This window comes from Musa acuminata, chromosome BXJ1-5, assembly GCF_036884655.1.
Source record: "Musa acuminata AAA Group cultivar baxijiao chromosome BXJ1-5, Cavendish_Baxijiao_AAA, whole genome shotgun sequence".
NCBI lineage: Eukaryota > Viridiplantae > Streptophyta > Magnoliopsida > Zingiberales > Musaceae > Musa > Musa acuminata.
The window spans coordinates 1,461,911-1,476,404 of record NC_088331.1 but is presented as its reverse complement, the minus strand read 5'-3'; the positions used below and the strand labels follow the sequence as shown (position 1 = coordinate 1,476,404).

General features: G+C 32.3%; 1 protein-coding gene across 3 annotated transcripts; it reads left to right on the top strand.

Moving 5' to 3' along the window:
• Positions 1 to 5,097: 5,097 nt before the first annotated feature.
• On the top strand, positions 5,098 to 13,680 carry LOC135672914 (NEDD8-activating enzyme E1 regulatory subunit AXR1-like). Of its 3 annotated transcripts, none has more exons than XM_065181401.1 (14): positions 5,098 to 5,234; positions 7,040 to 7,212; positions 7,288 to 7,451; positions 8,494 to 8,604; positions 8,733 to 8,812; positions 9,022 to 9,172; positions 9,274 to 9,367; positions 9,936 to 10,024; positions 10,828 to 10,901; positions 10,979 to 11,099; positions 11,390 to 11,475; positions 12,941 to 13,024; positions 13,102 to 13,303; positions 13,384 to 13,680. In XM_065181401.1, the coding sequence occupies exons 1-14, from the start codon at positions 5,182 to 5,184 to the stop codon at positions 13,465 to 13,467; spliced, it is 1,566 nt and encodes a 521-aa protein (XP_065037473.1). In that variant the 5' UTR covers positions 5,098 to 5,181; the 3' UTR covers positions 13,468 to 13,680. The 3 variants fall into 3 exon arrangements, with proteins under 3 accessions (XP_065037473.1, XP_065037471.1, XP_065037470.1); XM_065181399.1 differs by having other exon boundaries at positions 10,979 to 11,141; positions 13,123 to 13,303; XM_065181398.1 differs by having other exon boundaries at positions 10,979 to 11,141.
• Positions 13,681 to 14,494: the final 814 nt, after the last annotated feature.

Sequence of the window (14,494 nt, the reverse complement as noted above, 5' to 3'; positions counted from 1 at the left end):
TTATTTATTAACTGATAAATTCAAGAGAGTATGAATTTAATTTTGTAGTATTTTTTTTACATATATGTTGTTTATTTTTTATAAGAAGGTGTCTCATTCGACTCTATCAATTTAATATTCTGACCAACATGGATGACATGTTTGAAGGTATAGTTGGATTTATTTGATTTTAAATTAAAAAAAAAAAAGACAAATAAGACTTTTATTAGTTGAATCAAATAAGCGGAGATGAAGTGAGAGACTAACTAGGAGGAAGAGGAGGATAAAATATATGAGGAGAGGGGGGGGGGAGAAGGACAAGGTGGAGTGGGCGGAGTAGGAGCTAGAGGAAGAAGCCACGAGAGAGAGAAAGGATTACGAAGTCAATGAGGAGAGGAAACAACGGAGTAGGAGGATGAGGATACAGTAGAAGTAAAATGAGAAGCGGAGGAGGTGGTGGTGGTAAAGAGGGAGAGGACGTGGTAATATCGAAAGTCAAGGAGATGGAAGGTAATTTTGAAAGAAATTAAAAGGTAATTTTAGATTAAATTGAACCAATTTAAGGTTGAATTGAATCAATGTGATTAGATTTATCTCAAAAATATAGATTCAACCCTTAAAAAATGAAATCAAACTTAGTCAAATGATAATCATCATATTTTTATGATTTTATTAAGAGTATTTTGATTAAATTTAAAAAAAAATCACTTTAGTAAAAGTCAAATATGAAATTACGATGCCCTAAAAACCTATCATCTCTTAAAAACTTATTACTATAAATTATTTTTTTTTATAAATTACCCCAAAATAATCATAAATATGTGTGTTCCATCTTTTATATTCGATCCTCAACATTCGTATGCTTCACTTATCACGTGCTATTAGTTATAATTGCTCTATAAGTCAATCATAGAAGTGATGACACTTGTGACACACTACAACAATCTCTTTGCTTATTATTACTGATATTTTATTATAGTATTTGGATGTATAATGTTAATTGTATCATGAAGAGATAACGATAATGAGATCGATTCACTTTTAAACATAGACCTTAAATTGTCCCGATCATATGTTACTCGAGAGGGACATTGAGATAACCGAATAAATCGATGCGCTATATACTCGTCCATATGATGGAGACGGCTAGTCTCATAGTTGCTCGTGTAGAAACACTAGAGATACAGTGCAAATGTTTATTAGAGAATAAGTTTACTAATTGATCTGCTTACGGAATACTGGATAATTAATGATACCTAACGTCAGATAATAATTTCGTAGTCTCAATTGTATATCTGGTCCTTAGACTTGAGACACCAAAAATATATTGTATGAGCACTCTATTTTTTTATGTTGAACTTACATGTTTAGAAGTTTCAGATATTGTACAATCAATTATCGGAAATGACAACTAACCTTATAAAGATAATTGAGTATCAATAGAGGATCATTCATTCTTCATGAAAGAAATATCCCGTATATGCTCCCTAAAACAAAATCCCTCGTTAGAGTCGTTCAAATTGAGAAAGAATGAGTTCTCTAGAAGAATCCGATTAAAGCAAGACTCGAACAAGATTCTATATGAGCCTGACAATTACCATGCCCAATATACAGTCTCTGTGATATTAGATAGAGAGTAACCATAGATACATGTTAAATGTGAATAGATAAGTCTGATGAATTAGATCTCCTATACTATCTAGGGACTATGACGTAGTTGCCTAGTACGTCCATAGTCAATGAGTCGAGTGAATTATTATAGAGATAATGATTCACTATATTAGAAAAAAATCTAAGTCAGAAGTTCTGATAAGAATGACTCACAACCAACTCGATATCGGGCCTAGAGGGTCAAACATATATGGTGGATATTGCGACGAGTAGATGTGCAGATATCCACGGAGCTTCTAGTTTAGATCATATGGATGAAATCCAATAAGATTGAGTAATTGGATATAGATCCAATACCCAATAAATGAAAGATCCATTAAGGGTTAAGCTACATGCACATCTATAAATAAGAGGAATCTTAATGTTCATAGGCTAGAGATTTTGGTGATCACCCCTCTTATTCTTTTCAACCTCCTTTCCTCCTCCTTGGCTTCAACAACCTTGTGGTGCACATAGAGAGGGAGATCCTATAGCAATCTATGGAGCATATGAATCACTGCTAGAGAGGAACATGCAAGTTCTTCTTTATTTTCTTTATAAGATATGAAATTTTCAGGGATATACGATTTCCTAGGTAACACTTCTCACATGACATGTATGATTTTCGATTTTACGATTTTTCTCGCACACCAATCATCGCACTTGATTTTGAAAATTCTGATTTTCTTTTTAATTTTTGCTGCATAAGATACCGATATGAGATTTCCCAACATGCCTTAATTTCTTCATTATATCATTTACTAAGCATTAATATACTCTTATTCTATATTAATAATGAATTACTATATTAATAAAATGCCATTAAGCATTAATGTCATTTACTAAGCATTAACTGTCACCTACCATTAAGCAAATACCATTAATATAATATTATGATGATTTTTAAATTTTAAAATTTTATTTTATATATTTTTTAAAGATAAATGGCAAGACATAATCCAAACTCATAATATTATAATAAATTAATAAAATTTTATTTTATATCTCACTCATTAGGGAATAAAGTGAGATAATGTTAAATTTATGTGGTCCAATAACTTAATGATGAGATGTATTAATAAATTTATAATTAAAGGCTCTAAAAATAATAAAATATAATTTTATTTTTTACATCCACTTAATTACCAAATTATACCATTATTCTAAGAACCTCTTATGTCATATACCAAACCCTAGTTGCTTGGTATTGCTCCTCGCCACTCTTTTGTTTGAGACCATCGACATCATTCATTGCTTACGATTAGGGAAAGTTGATGAGAGCAATTATATTCGTTGGATGATGCTTGTCTCTTATGATTAGGGAATTTATGCCCATTTGACATCATTGATGTCGCTTGCCACTCAACATCGCTCATGCGCTCGACATCGCTCATTACTCACGTCTTGTGATTAAGAGAAGAAGAAGATAAGAAAGAAAGGAAAAGATGATGAGCTCATTTGTGTCCATTTATAAAGTGATATTTTATGAATATTAAAAGTTGATATTATAAAAAATAAAAAAAAGATTATGAATAGAAATATTCCATATCAAATGCTCAATTGAATTATGGAAGGGAGAGACTCTCATTATTATCTTTTCTTACTATTTTATCTCACTTTATATAATGACAAGACTTACTATAGATCATCATCTCATCTACGATATATTCTCTCACCTCCCTAATTAGTCTTTATTTAATCGATCATACGATCATATCATAGTAGTTTTGTGAAAAGTAAAAAGGGAGGAGATCTCTCACCTTCCTAATTAGTCTTTATTTAATAAATCATAGTAGTTTTGTAAAAAGTAAAGAGAGAAGAGAAGGGTCTATGATATCCTATTTAATAATAACATCAAGTGATATGCACAATCTATTTTTAATCTATGATATATTTTTATTTTAAACCTAGCTTAATTGTTTTCCACATTATAGTTTAATCTTATACTTATGCCTCATTTTTATTATTTTAATATATTTTTCTAAAAATATATCAACATGGGTGGTAATATCATTAAAAACTTTAAAATAATATGTTTTTATAATATATAACCTAGGACATATTTGTAAAGAGTTTATAAAATGACTTATGAGATTCCAAATTAAAATATCTTGATTAGATTATTTTTAACAATGGTAAATTATTTTTTAATTATTTTTGAGACAGCTACAATTACATTAGGTTTATTAATGTCCACCATTGTATTGGTTTATTTTATAATTTATTTTAGAATATAAAAATAATAATGTTGGATTATAATTTTATTGTTATTATTTAGGCTTTTATTTTTTTTAACATTTTAGTCATATTTTGTTTTTTAATTGTTAGATAGTAATTTTATTTATTTATTTTTTAAATTATATCAAAGTGGACTAAAATCATGGTTTGCATATCAAGTTGAAAGGATGAAAATAAGAATGGAAAAAACACTCTAAAAAAGGAATGAAAGGCACTCTATATAAAAAAAGTTTTTTTTAAAAAAAAATTCTTCCAACTTATTACATAGGGGTTTTTCTAAAAAAATCATCAAAATATGGATGTTGCAAATATAATTGATATCAATAATTTATCGATATAAATCTAAATAATGTAATTCATTTTATACCTTTAGGAATGATATTTTATATAATTATCAAAACCTTTGACTTTCCCATCTTTATCTACTTGTTCGGAGGATCTCAATTATATTTATTATAATATCTTGATTAGTCTCATATGAAAAATGAATAAGATTATGATTAATTTATAAGAGTTTGATGAATGTATTATTATAAACTTCAAATTAAATATTTTGATCAATGGTTTAAGTTAAATAAAATTAATATACTATTTAGCTCTCGATCATGACATTTAGTATTAAAATCGATTTAATATTTAAACATATTGAGAGGACTCTAGTATAAAAGTATTATCTCAGCTTAAACCTTTAGTTAACCCATTTGGCTTGAATTCCTAAAACCTTGTTAATAAGCATCAATATACTTTTGTATTTATAACTCTTTTTTTTCCTTTCCAATGGTATTTGTAAGTCTTTTCTAAACTAATTGACATATTCGACTCATCAAACTCATTGACAAAAAAAAAAAAAAGATAATTACAAACGAGCTCGCAAAGAGACCAATTGAATAAATATGCATTTAATTATCCCAACTATTTAAAATCAGTTATGTTTCTTTTGCCTCCACTGATTACATAATTTAAAATATTTAAATTATTATTTATGGTCTCAAGTAAAATCTTCTTAGGTTTTACTTTGGTTTTTGTTCTCTCTCATCCTAATACTAATTCTCACTTTTTCTATATATATATATATATATATATATATATATATATAAAGCAACAATTTCCTCTCATTTTATTCTTAGTAATAATATTATATATATATATAAAATAAAGCAACAAATTCCTCTCATTTTATTCTTAGTAATAATATTAGACATTTATGTATGCACGCTCAATGCACGTGCAGGCACAAAAAGCAGCGTTCACCACCCTTAGACTAACACCTGCAGAAACCCCAAAAGAGAGAGACGGGAAAGAAAGCTCTAGACGATGGCTACTGTCGCTGCCGAGATGAAGAAGACCAAGTACGATCGCCAGCTCAGGTAACACCGGGGTCTCACCTCATCTTGCCTTTCCGTCCCTCTCCCCCCGTTTGGAGAACCTGTTTCTTGATTGTTGTCATTGTCAGTGAATTAGGGTTTAGACTTTAGAGGATCATCATCAAGTCGTTTGGATAGGTCTCAACATTGGTGCTTTTCTGTCGAAGTTGTCTCCGGCATTGTCTATGTTCATTGCTGAGTTGATGCACAAGAAAATGTCGTGGTAGGCAAAGGATTTGAAGTTACCGAGATCCATGTATTGTTGGAACTATTTTTGTCTGTTTCTTGTTACGTATAAGTGCAAACCTGGTTCCTGGATCCCGAGAACCACATAAGAAGAGGGAAAGCTAGAAAAGGTTTTTTGTGTTGTCGATTAAATAGTTAGGGGAAACACGGATTGCAGCAGCTCAGTTATGTGAGAGAGCAAGAGAGTTGGGAAGACAAAAAATAGCAGTGGAAAAGAATATATATTGCAACACCACGTGCAGCTCAGTTATCAGGAGGTGATTCCTAACGAGTTCCTGGCTTCTCCGATCTAATTTATTCTTATAATAGGATTCAGAGCGTTAATAGGAACCTTGACCAATCCTAAACCAGAGCAGAAGAATGAATATCACCCTTAAACCCTTGAACTACTTCTTTGACCTCAACCAACTCAAATTGTCTTAATCCTACTCTCAAACCTAACTTTTATGGCTTGACTCGATCGGACAACTGACCAATTAATTTGATGGACCTAGAACCACATTGCTCGAAATGCTTAAGCCTAACTTACTAATGATACACTTATCGTGTCTTTATAAACTAATTTGATTCTTCTCCCACTTCTAATGTGTGACTAAACTTTCACTCTTTACAATTTCTCTCACTTAAGGTTTGACATCCTCAGTTAAGAACTAATACTAATATAGCTCATAACCAAACCCTAACATGATGGACATAGTCTAAATGGTGGTCTCAAGCGTGATGTGCCTCTAGCCCATGGATGACCCTTTTCTACTTGAGCCCCTCATCGAGCCCTATGCTAGGTTCACTCTAATACAATTTGTTATGACCTTACTCATTGGATAACAACTCATTAACTTGAGATGTCTAGAATCACGTGATCCAAAATTGACCCGAAATGCAAGTCCAATTAATGACAGTACACTATTAAGTTTTTTAATCAATTTAGTTCTTCTCGCACTTTCAGTGTAGGATTAAACTGTAGTTGTTTAGATTAACCTAAGCCAAACTAACTCATGTGTAACATGCCTAATTAGTGCACATACAAGCAATTTGTGATCCATTCCCTTGTTTTGCTTCATATTTAATCTAGTTGGTGTTAAAATATATTAGAGATCCATTACTAATTAAATTATTCCATAAAGTTTTTGTTGCCGGTGTCCAGTATTTTCTTGGTATTAGTTGTTATCTAATTTTAGTACCTTTGTTGTTGTATTAAAGGCCTGACATGCTTCTCTGCTTGATTTGTAGGCTTTTGTAGACCATTATTATGACGTGCATGTTTATATTCATGTAGCTTTGCTAGCGTGCTCTAAAAGTTGGGAATATAGGTGCATGACTGCCTCAAGAGGAAGTACAAATTGAACATTCTAAGATCCATGGATTGCTGATTCTCAACCATTAAGCTCTTCTTCATATAAGCAAATACCTTTTTCCTGAATTAGCTGTTTGAGATATTAAGCTTATAGTGTTAGATAACCTTAGTCTGCTTTGTTCGAGTTCTTGCATTTCGTTAATTGTTTTTTGTGAGTTTTAACATTTTGTTGCTTGTTTCTTTCTCCTATTTTTTTGGAAAACGACAGGATCTGGGGAGAACAAGGGCAAACAGCATTGGAGAATGCTAACATATGCTTGCTTAATTGTGGCCCTACTGGTTCTGAAGCTTTGAAAAATCTAGTTCTTGGTGGCATTGGGAGTATAACAGTTGTTGATGGGTCCAAAGTTGAAATACATGATCTTGGAAATAATTTTTTATGTATGTATGCATGTATTGTTGCATGTTGCTTCCTCTTCAGTTTCATTTGGATGTCCTAACGCATTTATATAACAGTGGATGAAGATAAGCTTGGACAACCAAAGGCAAAATGTGTATGCTCATTTCTGCTAGAGTTAAATGATGCTGTTAAAGCTAAGTTCGTGGAGGAGGCTCCAGAAGATTTAATAGAGAATAATCCTTCTTTTTTTGCTGAATTTACCTTAGTGATAGCAACCCAGGTATGCTTTTAAGATTCTTTGTGGATGCTCAAGTACCAGTCAGCTTGCACACTTTATGGGCTCACTTAACCTTGAAGTTGATAGCTCGAGTCTAGACTTAATGCAAACTAGAATCTCATTATTCAGAAATTATTCTCAACAAATAACACATAGAAATGTAGTTTATCTTGGATATGCCTCGGAAATTCATCCAGTATGAGTGCACAAAGAAATTGTAAACGATCTAGAGACTGTATAAGCTATATATGTTTATTAATTATAGAGAAGCCTCAAAGGATCTTTCATCAATTTTACAGTGTGTTTACTAGTTACAAATTGCCTAGAAGGATGTATAAGCCCAATATTGTATATCATTACAACAGTTTCAAAAGATACCATTGTAAGGATTGAGGTATGTGGACTTACATTTAGAGAATATTTTGTTGAAGCAAAACATACGAGTTATGGAAAGGCTGTAACTAAGCAAAAAGAAACTTTTATGGGTGTGGTCCTTTGTGATATGACTTGATATTTAGTTTGCATAGAGTAGTGACAATTTTTTGGATAGGTCAGGATCGCTTTGACATAACTTGTTTTCACCTTGAACTGCTCAGTTTGCATTGAGATGCTCAAGATTGAGCCAAAGTTGTGGAATTAGAATCTGTATGATCTCTTCCAATTCAAGGTGATAGGAGTTTATCGTGTTTGTGGGACTTAGGAAGTAGGTCCACCCTATCTGTATAGCAATGTCTGATTGTGAAACTAGCGAATTGTATAAGCAATTTTACATCTTAAATTTCTCTTAAATCTGACATGGTGATTGTCGGGCATCAAGAAATATTTAAGAACATAATTATACTTCTAATAGGGAGCAGTCTATATATTTGTAGCTTTTATTTCCTTCTTGTTTGGTTAACACTGTGCTACTTCATATAATTTACTCTGTACTTTAAACTTTATAAATTGTGCTCCATGTTACCTTTTACGTACAGTATTTTTTAGGTCAATTATGAGAATCTTTTATGGTTGTTATTGATGCTATGTTTTATTTTTTGCAAGGCAGCTAATGGAAACTTCATTAATAAAGCTGGATAAGATCTGTAGGGAAGCAAATATCATGTTGGTCATTGCTCGGTCTTATGGTCTTACAGGAATGGTTAGAATAAGCATGAAGGTACCTAAAACGTATATAGATGGCTACAGACCAGACTTCCTCTCCTTTGCTAAGTACCTACAGATCTGTTTTTGATTCACAGAAGTATTTTTGTTGGATGACCAAGGAATTTCTCCTAAAATTGACAGGAACACACCATAATTGAGTCAAAACCTGATCATTTTCTAGATGACCTCCGTCTCCACAATCCTTGGCCTGAGCTCATAGAGTAAGTACTTTTATGCCATTTTTAAAAAAACATTAGTATCAAATTAACTAATATGGACGACTGAATTGTATTCAAGTTTCTCTATGTTCACTTATAATGATTATGAGACCTTTCTCTTTGTTTGATTTGAGATCTGATGATAAACGTGGATAACCATTGTGTTGGTTGAACAAGTCTGCTAAGTTCTTATGATTGTATAATTTCTGCAGGTTCTCAAAAACAATTGACTTAAGTGTGACAGATCCTGTTATACACAAACATACACCATATGTAGTTATTCTTATTAACCTTGCAGAGAAATGGGCCAAAGAACATGATGGATGCTTACCATCTACTAGACAAGAAAAGAGAGATTTTAAGGTGCAGGATTTGATTTCTGTAGTCTTATGTTTCTCTTGTATGTATGCATCTTAGTAATTAGATGTTTACTCTTTGATTATTGTTCTCTTCTTTTTATATAGGACTTCATAAAAGCCCATATGCTTAATATGGACGAAGAAAACTATAAAGAAGCTCTTGAAGCCTCATTCAAGGTGTCAATTTCTCGAGGAATAAGTAAGTTTCTGTGTGAAACATTTACACTTCTATTTATCAAATGAATTATGTAAGTTCTAACTTTATGGTCCAGTTCTCTTCATTAAGGTAGATGATATATCTGGTAGAACTATGAAATGTCTTTCCCTTCAGTCTTGAGAATAATAATCAGTGTACTTGTTGATCAATCACTACACTACTGTAGCATAAGTCTTAAATTTTGATGGTTTGAGTTCTTTACTAGCAGTTACATGGAAATATCATAGTTGTATGATGGAAGCATTATTTGGATCTGATGGATATTTGATATATTTTCTTTGAATTTAAACTCTGTACTAGCATCTACATGGAATTAACAAATTTTTATATGATGGAATTATTATGAGAATTGATAAATATGCTTAATTTGTTTTCTATGAAACATGTTCCATTTGATGCTGCAATTAACTAAAGAGGCGGTGCCTCTAGATAATGATGCCTTTGCTGATTGTCATAAACTATTATCATAGGTCTGGCTTCATGATTATGAATGGTAATAGAATTGCTGCTATAATTGAGATGTAATGCTTGTCCTTTGTCATGCTGCTAGGTTCTGATCTGCTTCAAATTGTGAATGATAGTGCTGCTGAAGTTGATTCAAAATCCTCAGATTTCTGGGTTTTGGTTGCAGCTCTTAAGGTTAATACATTTTTGCTGTGTGTTTTCTGAGCAAAACTCTGATTCTTGCATTAAAGTTTTGTAATTCATGCAATTGATATTTCTGTCTCGAAAATGAAGCAGCCTTTTATAATTAGATCGCTGAAAGGATGTCTCTTTACTGTTCGTACTGCAAACTGTAAGAAATCCACTTTGGTTTCCAGATGAGACTCTTTTGACTATTATGGTAACCTAATGTAGGTACTCTCATGTATACTTCGAGTCCCTTTTATCTGGATACTTGGTCATATTTGTTCAGGAAGAACTAGCATAACAAACAGAGAAATCATGTATGTGCAGGTGAAATTAAGATAATGAGACAGAAAATTGACACTATTTGATGTTATAGAGTTATGATTAAAATTTTGCATTTTGATTTAATTACTGCGTTATCTAGTTGGTCTTCATAATTTATATAGGATTTTGTCGACCTATGTCGTTGGTTGAAACGGAAGAGAAAACAACTGGTTACATAAATCACAGGAACTAGAACATGGTTGAAGTATATGGAGTCAAATCTTTCTGGAAATTGAAGTACAAAAGTTGGTTTATATCCTGCTAGATGGTCATGTTTTCATTAGCAGATTGTATCATCTATTTTTCATCTGCCTGCAATATAAGTGGCATCATAATGTGCATGATACATTCAAGTAGAAAAGAACATTTCGGAATTTAAGATCACTGATTCAAAGCAAATATTGTTCCATTTCGGAATTTTAGGGTCCTTAACCTTTATCGTACTGCAATATGCCACTTCATTATTTTCTTTGTTTTCTTATTTATAGGAGTTTATTGAGAATGAAGGTGATGGAGAGCCACCTCTTGAGGGATCAATACCTGATATGACATCGTCAACTGAGTCAGTGATGAACATTACTATCATTTTTATTTAATAATACCCTTCTTTGCTGATGTAATTTCCTTTTTATGGTCTAGATGCTATGTCATCCTGCAAAAAATCTATCAAGCTAAAGCTGAGTCTGATTGTCTTGCAATGGAGCAGCGAGTGAAGAACATTCTAAAGAGGGTTGGAAGAGATCCTGATGCTATTTCAAAGGCATATGTTAAGAACTTCTGTAAAAATGCTAGAAAAATCACTGTATGTTCCTTAAAGACTCAAATTGTGACCGTGTATCTAGCTGTTCTGTTTAATTGCCTATATAATGCTGCATATGTCCCTAATATTTATCTATTGTTCATTAACTTGAACTACACCTCTAGTTTGCTTTCTCTCTTTTGATTATGACCATAAATAAATTTAGTCTTATCTGCTTTGAAGAAGAAGCTTGTGAATTATGGTTCTGTTTTCTGGCTTCATCTTATCCTTCAATATTGCCTACTTCACAGATATGCAGGTATCGGCACATCGAGGATGAGTTTACATCTCCTTGTCTACCAGAGTTGCAGAAGTGCTTAAATGATGAGGATTATAGGTGAGATGCTATGATATTTTTCACAATAATTTCGAACACATGGTATTAATGAGAAACTTTATATTATTATTCATTCGTTAATTACTATTTTTTGTGAGCCAAACTCTACACAAATTTTCTAGAAGTTCAGAGGAGACCTTTGGCCACAAGTAGTTTAGGACTGGTAGTGTGGCACAAGGATAGGGGAAGACTAAAGAAAATATAGTTAGAAATAACAATAAAATTAGTTGACTTGTGATCTGTCTGCAGTGGCAAGAGAAGATCTACGTAGCCACCTCTAAATAGTTGGAGCTATATGTATTATTTTGTTGCAAGTCAAAACCCCGGACAATCTGCTGCTCTGGGATTTTTTTTTCCTAATCAAGTTCGAGGAGAATAATTCTTTCAACTTGGGTTTTACAGAAATGCAACTGTACAAGGTGGGAAGTAATGACACTCAAGTATTCTGTGATAGTTACTCAAATATCTGGTGGTTACAGTATATTGGAAGTGAAAACTTATTGATTTGGAAACAACCTTTGCTATTGCTTCAAAAAATATTGAAGTTTTTGCCAATGGATTTTAGCCCATACTTGATTTCTCTTTTCTTTGCTTCATCTTGTGTAGAAATGTCTTTTCACCTCAAAATTTTAATGAGTTAATTTCTTGTTTGCTCTTATCCATCTTTCTTTCCATACTTGGTACTTTTTATTCAATTACTGTAAGTAGATTATATTTCCATGAATATCCATATGTGGAATTATCCACTGCTTTTCTATCATTTTAGGATCATGTTTATAGGAAGTATTTCTTGATGATTAACTTTCTTCTAATAACAAAGATGGCCTTGATCCATTTTCTAAGAGTTCTTTTTTGTTCATCGTTAACTTGAACTTTTGCTTGCCAACAGTTTTTCTTGATGTTCTTCCTATATTTTTGCAACATCAACTTTTTTTGGTAGGTTGCAACATCAACTTTGATATAGCATAAAAATAATGCTTTAATTTCACCAACCATTGCATCTTTTATGTAGCTATGTTTGCCACTCTGTTGGTTTTTCTTCAAAAGAAAGATAAATTAACAATTTTAAACTAGGAACTTCTGGTAATTGAATGGCTCCCAACGGTGGAACTGTCTGATCAGCCTTAACAACCATTATGTTTGAAACGATTGACTAATGGGAGTGGAGATGTGTGGATATACTATAATTCAAGATGTTTTGTTTTCTATTGTCGTTATGCATTCAGTTTTGTTTCAGATCGTATCTTTGTTGGTATTACCAAGTTCTATTTGATTGCATTATTCCACCAGGAATGTTAATTTGCATATCCTTTTATAAGCATTCTTCTTGGCTATCTAAAATCCACAACGGAGAATGTTGTGAGGGATAAAAATTGCTGATGATATATGGAATATCAATAATTTAATTACTTGTATTGGTGTGTTAGCAGGATGTGTTTTTTGAGGAGTAATTTGCATTTTGCAGTTATGCTGTCGGCTTCTACATCTTACTTCGAGCTGTTGACCGGTTTGCTGCCAATTGTAATAGACTTCCTGGGATTTTTGATAGGTGTGTCAGTAACCTTATCATTCTGTATTTGTCAGATACTTGCAATTCTGTAATTAATCCAGCAGAGTGGCTTACAGTTGTAAGTTCATACCTTGCAGTGGACTAAATGAGGAGATTTCACGACTGAAGCTCATTGCAGTTGGTATCCTAAGCGAATTGGGATTAAATGGACCAACATTATCTGAGGATCTGGTCACTGAAATGTGCAGATTTGGAGGGGCAGAGCTTCATCCGGTTGCTGCTTTCATAGGGGGGGTAGCATCTCAAGAAGTAATTAAGGTTTGTGGATTTAGATGTTCTTGGTATGATAGATAATATGTGAAAAGAGCACTCACTTGTTTTCATGGCTTTTCTTTCAGCTTGTCACAAAACAATTTGTCCCATTAAAGGGGACGTTCATGTTCAATGGAATCGATCACAAGTCACAGGTGTTGGTCTTGTAATTGTGATTTTCTTGTGAATACAAGTATTTTGGCTTTGTTTCAACAGATGCTTCGCGATGTATTTGGACCATATTCTTTTTCGGTCCCCAACTTCTTGTATCCATGGCATTGGCATTTGCATTTGCATTTGTGATACAATCCTCGGCTCGGCACAAACTTATGAGTAGCTTGCTGAAGTTCTAAGGTTTAAAATTTCACCCATTGGTTGAATCATGATACTATGTTTGTTTGTTATGCATGATTAATGTTCTATTCATTATGCCTTTTAGATCATTCTCGTGCAGCTATTAGCAAAACAGTTGTATCCAATTATAGGGATGATGATGTGCCGTTGCGTTGGATGGTATTGTCTGTCCATCTCCTGTCTGTGATAACAGTATCATGCATTCATTCATACTGGATGGTTGAGGATCAGCTTAATGGTATTTGCTTAATGTAAACTTGAATTTATCATGAATTAATCCCAGGACCACAGATGTGCATCAAACCGTGTCCTTAAAGAAAAGCTTGAATGAATCACAAACAGTGAATGTAACATTTATCATGAATTTTTTATGATTCATGAAACATTTATCATGTTTGATTAATGTAAACTTGAATTTATCATGAATTAATCGTCATCCAAGACAACTACGTCTTCATATATTAATAATTTGATATAATTAATTATATATATATTATCCCGAACTTACAATAATTTACTATCAAAGTACTTAGTTTGTCATATGGTGCTTCGGGTTGTGAGCAAAACTAAAATGTCTTTGAACATATAAGGATCACTAAATATTTTTATTTTAATTTATTTATTTATTTAGATAGATGTATTAATATATTTTTAAATTATATGACATGACAGATTCACTCGAAAAGAAGAAATCAGTTAGAACATCAACGATTGCACAATCTTATTTACATAAAGTATAATCAAACTTTAAAAACTCGTCATGATTTGTAAAATAAAATTAATTCAATCTCATTGCAAGATATTGATGATTCAAATGAGTGATTAGTAAGAGAAATGAGTTCT

What these genes read in the sequence shown, in the direction of transcription:
- LOC135672914 (XM_065181398.1), top strand. Translation starts at nt 5,182, where the DNA reads ATGGCTACTGTCGCTGCCGAGATGAAGAAGACCAAGTACGATCGCCAG. An exon ending in TCTTGGAAATAATTTTTTAT is followed by an intron (nt 7,213 to 7,287) that starts GTATGTATGCAT and finishes TTTATATAACAG; the next exon opens with TGGATGAAGATAAGCTTGGA. An exon ending in CTTCCTGGGATTTTTGATAG is followed by an intron (nt 13,025 to 13,101) that starts GTGTGTCAGTAA and finishes AGTGGCTTACAG; the next exon opens with TTGTAAGTTCATACCTTGCA.